The 2,021-nt window shown below is 40.7% G+C and overlaps 1 protein-coding gene across 1 annotated transcript; it reads right to left on the bottom strand.

Moving 5' to 3' along the window:
• Positions 1-602: 602 nt before the first annotated feature.
• On the bottom strand, positions 603-2,013 carry CSUI_011237 (uncharacterized protein). The gene has a single exon (XM_068071338.1). The coding sequence runs from the start codon at positions 1,536-1,538 to the stop codon at positions 1,218-1,220; it is 321 nt and encodes a 106-aa protein (XP_067916686.1). The 5' UTR covers positions 1,539-2,013; the 3' UTR covers positions 603-1,217.
• Between the last annotated feature and the right edge of the window lie 8 nt (positions 2,014-2,021).

Genomic DNA, 2,021 nt, shown 5'->3' with positions numbered 1-2,021 from the left:
ATATATATAGATAGATATATATGTCGATATATGTAGGCACATATTATCTATATCGATATAGACAGATATGTATAGAATGACCTGCTGTTAGGGGACTTTTCCTTGTTTGTCTCAGCTGTCGTTGCTTCTTCTTCTTCTATGTGTCAAAGGAAGAGAATCTCGGTACATGCATGCAAGCTAAGACTTCAGATAGGAAGAAGTAGGTGTAGTAGTACTAGTAGTAGGACAAGACAGGTAGGTCGTAGAAGAGAGTAAAGTCTTCTATCGATCAGTCAGTCCCTTGTGTAGTTGGTGTGAGAGGCAAGCGTGAAACACAGACCTACGAAGGCTCGATCGGGAAATGCATAGTGACGGAGAGAGGGGAGATTCTTTCTACTTCTCCTCCATTCTGAAGAGTAGGAGGAGCCCCATTATATGAAAGAATCCACCACCTCCTTCTCTCTCTCGAGGGCTACTCTCGCCTAGCAAGTCCTCACATAAAGATCTACCTACAGCGGCGGCCCTCCATAGGAAGGACTCATTCCTGGATGATGAGAGGGGGGATATCATCCACAGGCCGTTTCATAACAGTAGTACCTCTATACATACATATATATATCTCTATCGCTCTCTCTGTATGGGTATGTATCAAGGGAGATCAAATCATACGTCTATATATCTGTCCTTATGCTACGACAGTGCATGTATAGCCGTCTCCCGCTCCCTCCACTCTATGTGTAGGTCAAGTAGGTACCGGTGTGTCTATGCGTATAGATAAAGAGAGAGAGAGAGACAGGCGTCTCGAGTTTTTTTTTGTTCCTGAGGCCTATGTGTATGATGTTGGAGTGTATGTACACCCGAACATCCATCCCTTCATTCAGTCATTTCTTTCTTTCTGTTCTCTGCCCGAAAAGAAAGAAACGATAGGAAGATCACAGTGTCTTTCTTCTTTGGTTAAGAAAGAAACGTGCAAGACATATATATGAGAGATCTCCAAGAAGTAAAGAAAGCCTTCGCCTCTTCTTTTCTTCTCTGCTCGGGAACCCTCCCCGTCACCATCACGTCAAAAAGAAGAGAAAGAGAGAAAACTCCCTTCTCGACGTTCTTTTCTCTCTTTTTCTTCTTCTTTAGCGACCCCTAAATGCCATTCAAATCCCAAGAAGACCTACGAGACACCTGTCTGCATCGTGCCTGTCTGGAAGGCTCAGCAATTCCCTCTCAAATCGACGTCTTCTATATCACCAAATTATACACATACATCCATACACATAGAGAAAGAAAGATAAATAGATACAGATAGATATATACAGATAAATAGATACAGATAGATATATGCAGATAGATAGATAGATAGATAGTTGAGACGCTACTATTGCACGAGGTCTTATTGTCCTCTCGCTTATAATCATATCAATCAACGTAAGAAGAAGCGCATACCTATAGATATAGATAGATACATAGAGATTAAAGATACACGGATAGATAGATAGATAAATGAACATAGAGAAATCTCGAGTGTTTTGTATATCTACTGTCTTAGGGTTATATGTGAGATTCATATAGGAAGAAAGAAAGAAAGAAAGAATGAAAGATCTTGAAGTCGAGTAGACATACTAATCATGATTAGAATGATAAGTACCCGCGATGGAGGGGAGTATCTTGTCTCGTTTGTTTTGACTAAACTTCTTCTTCTTCCTCTTGCGATGATCGCTTTCTTTCACTGCATTGCCTTCTTCTTCTCTCTCCTCTATCTCTTTCTACACGACGCCCGGTCTGTCTATATATCTATCTATCTTCTATCTTTAATCTATCTCTCTACCCTTAATCTATCTGCCTATGCATCGTAAGCTTCCGTTGCGCAAAGAGAGAGAAGGTACGGGACATGCTCGTTGCTATTTTCATGAGAGGAACGGGCTTTTCTTCTCTTTCTTGATTCTTTCTCTTCTTCTTCTGTCAACCCAAATGAACTTGCGAGTCTGAATGATATATCAAACAGAAAAGAAGCAGAAAAGAAGAAGAAAGGAAAAGAAAAGAAGAAGAGA

The sequence above is a fragment of the Cystoisospora suis genome (genome assembly GCF_002600585.1).
Source record: "Cystoisospora suis strain Wien I chromosome Unknown contig_10331, whole genome shotgun sequence".
Taxonomy (NCBI): Eukaryota; Apicomplexa; class Conoidasida; order Eucoccidiorida; family Sarcocystidae; genus Cystoisospora; species Cystoisospora suis.
Note: the sequence above shows the minus strand (reverse complement) of the source record. Positions and strands in the feature narration are given on the sequence as shown.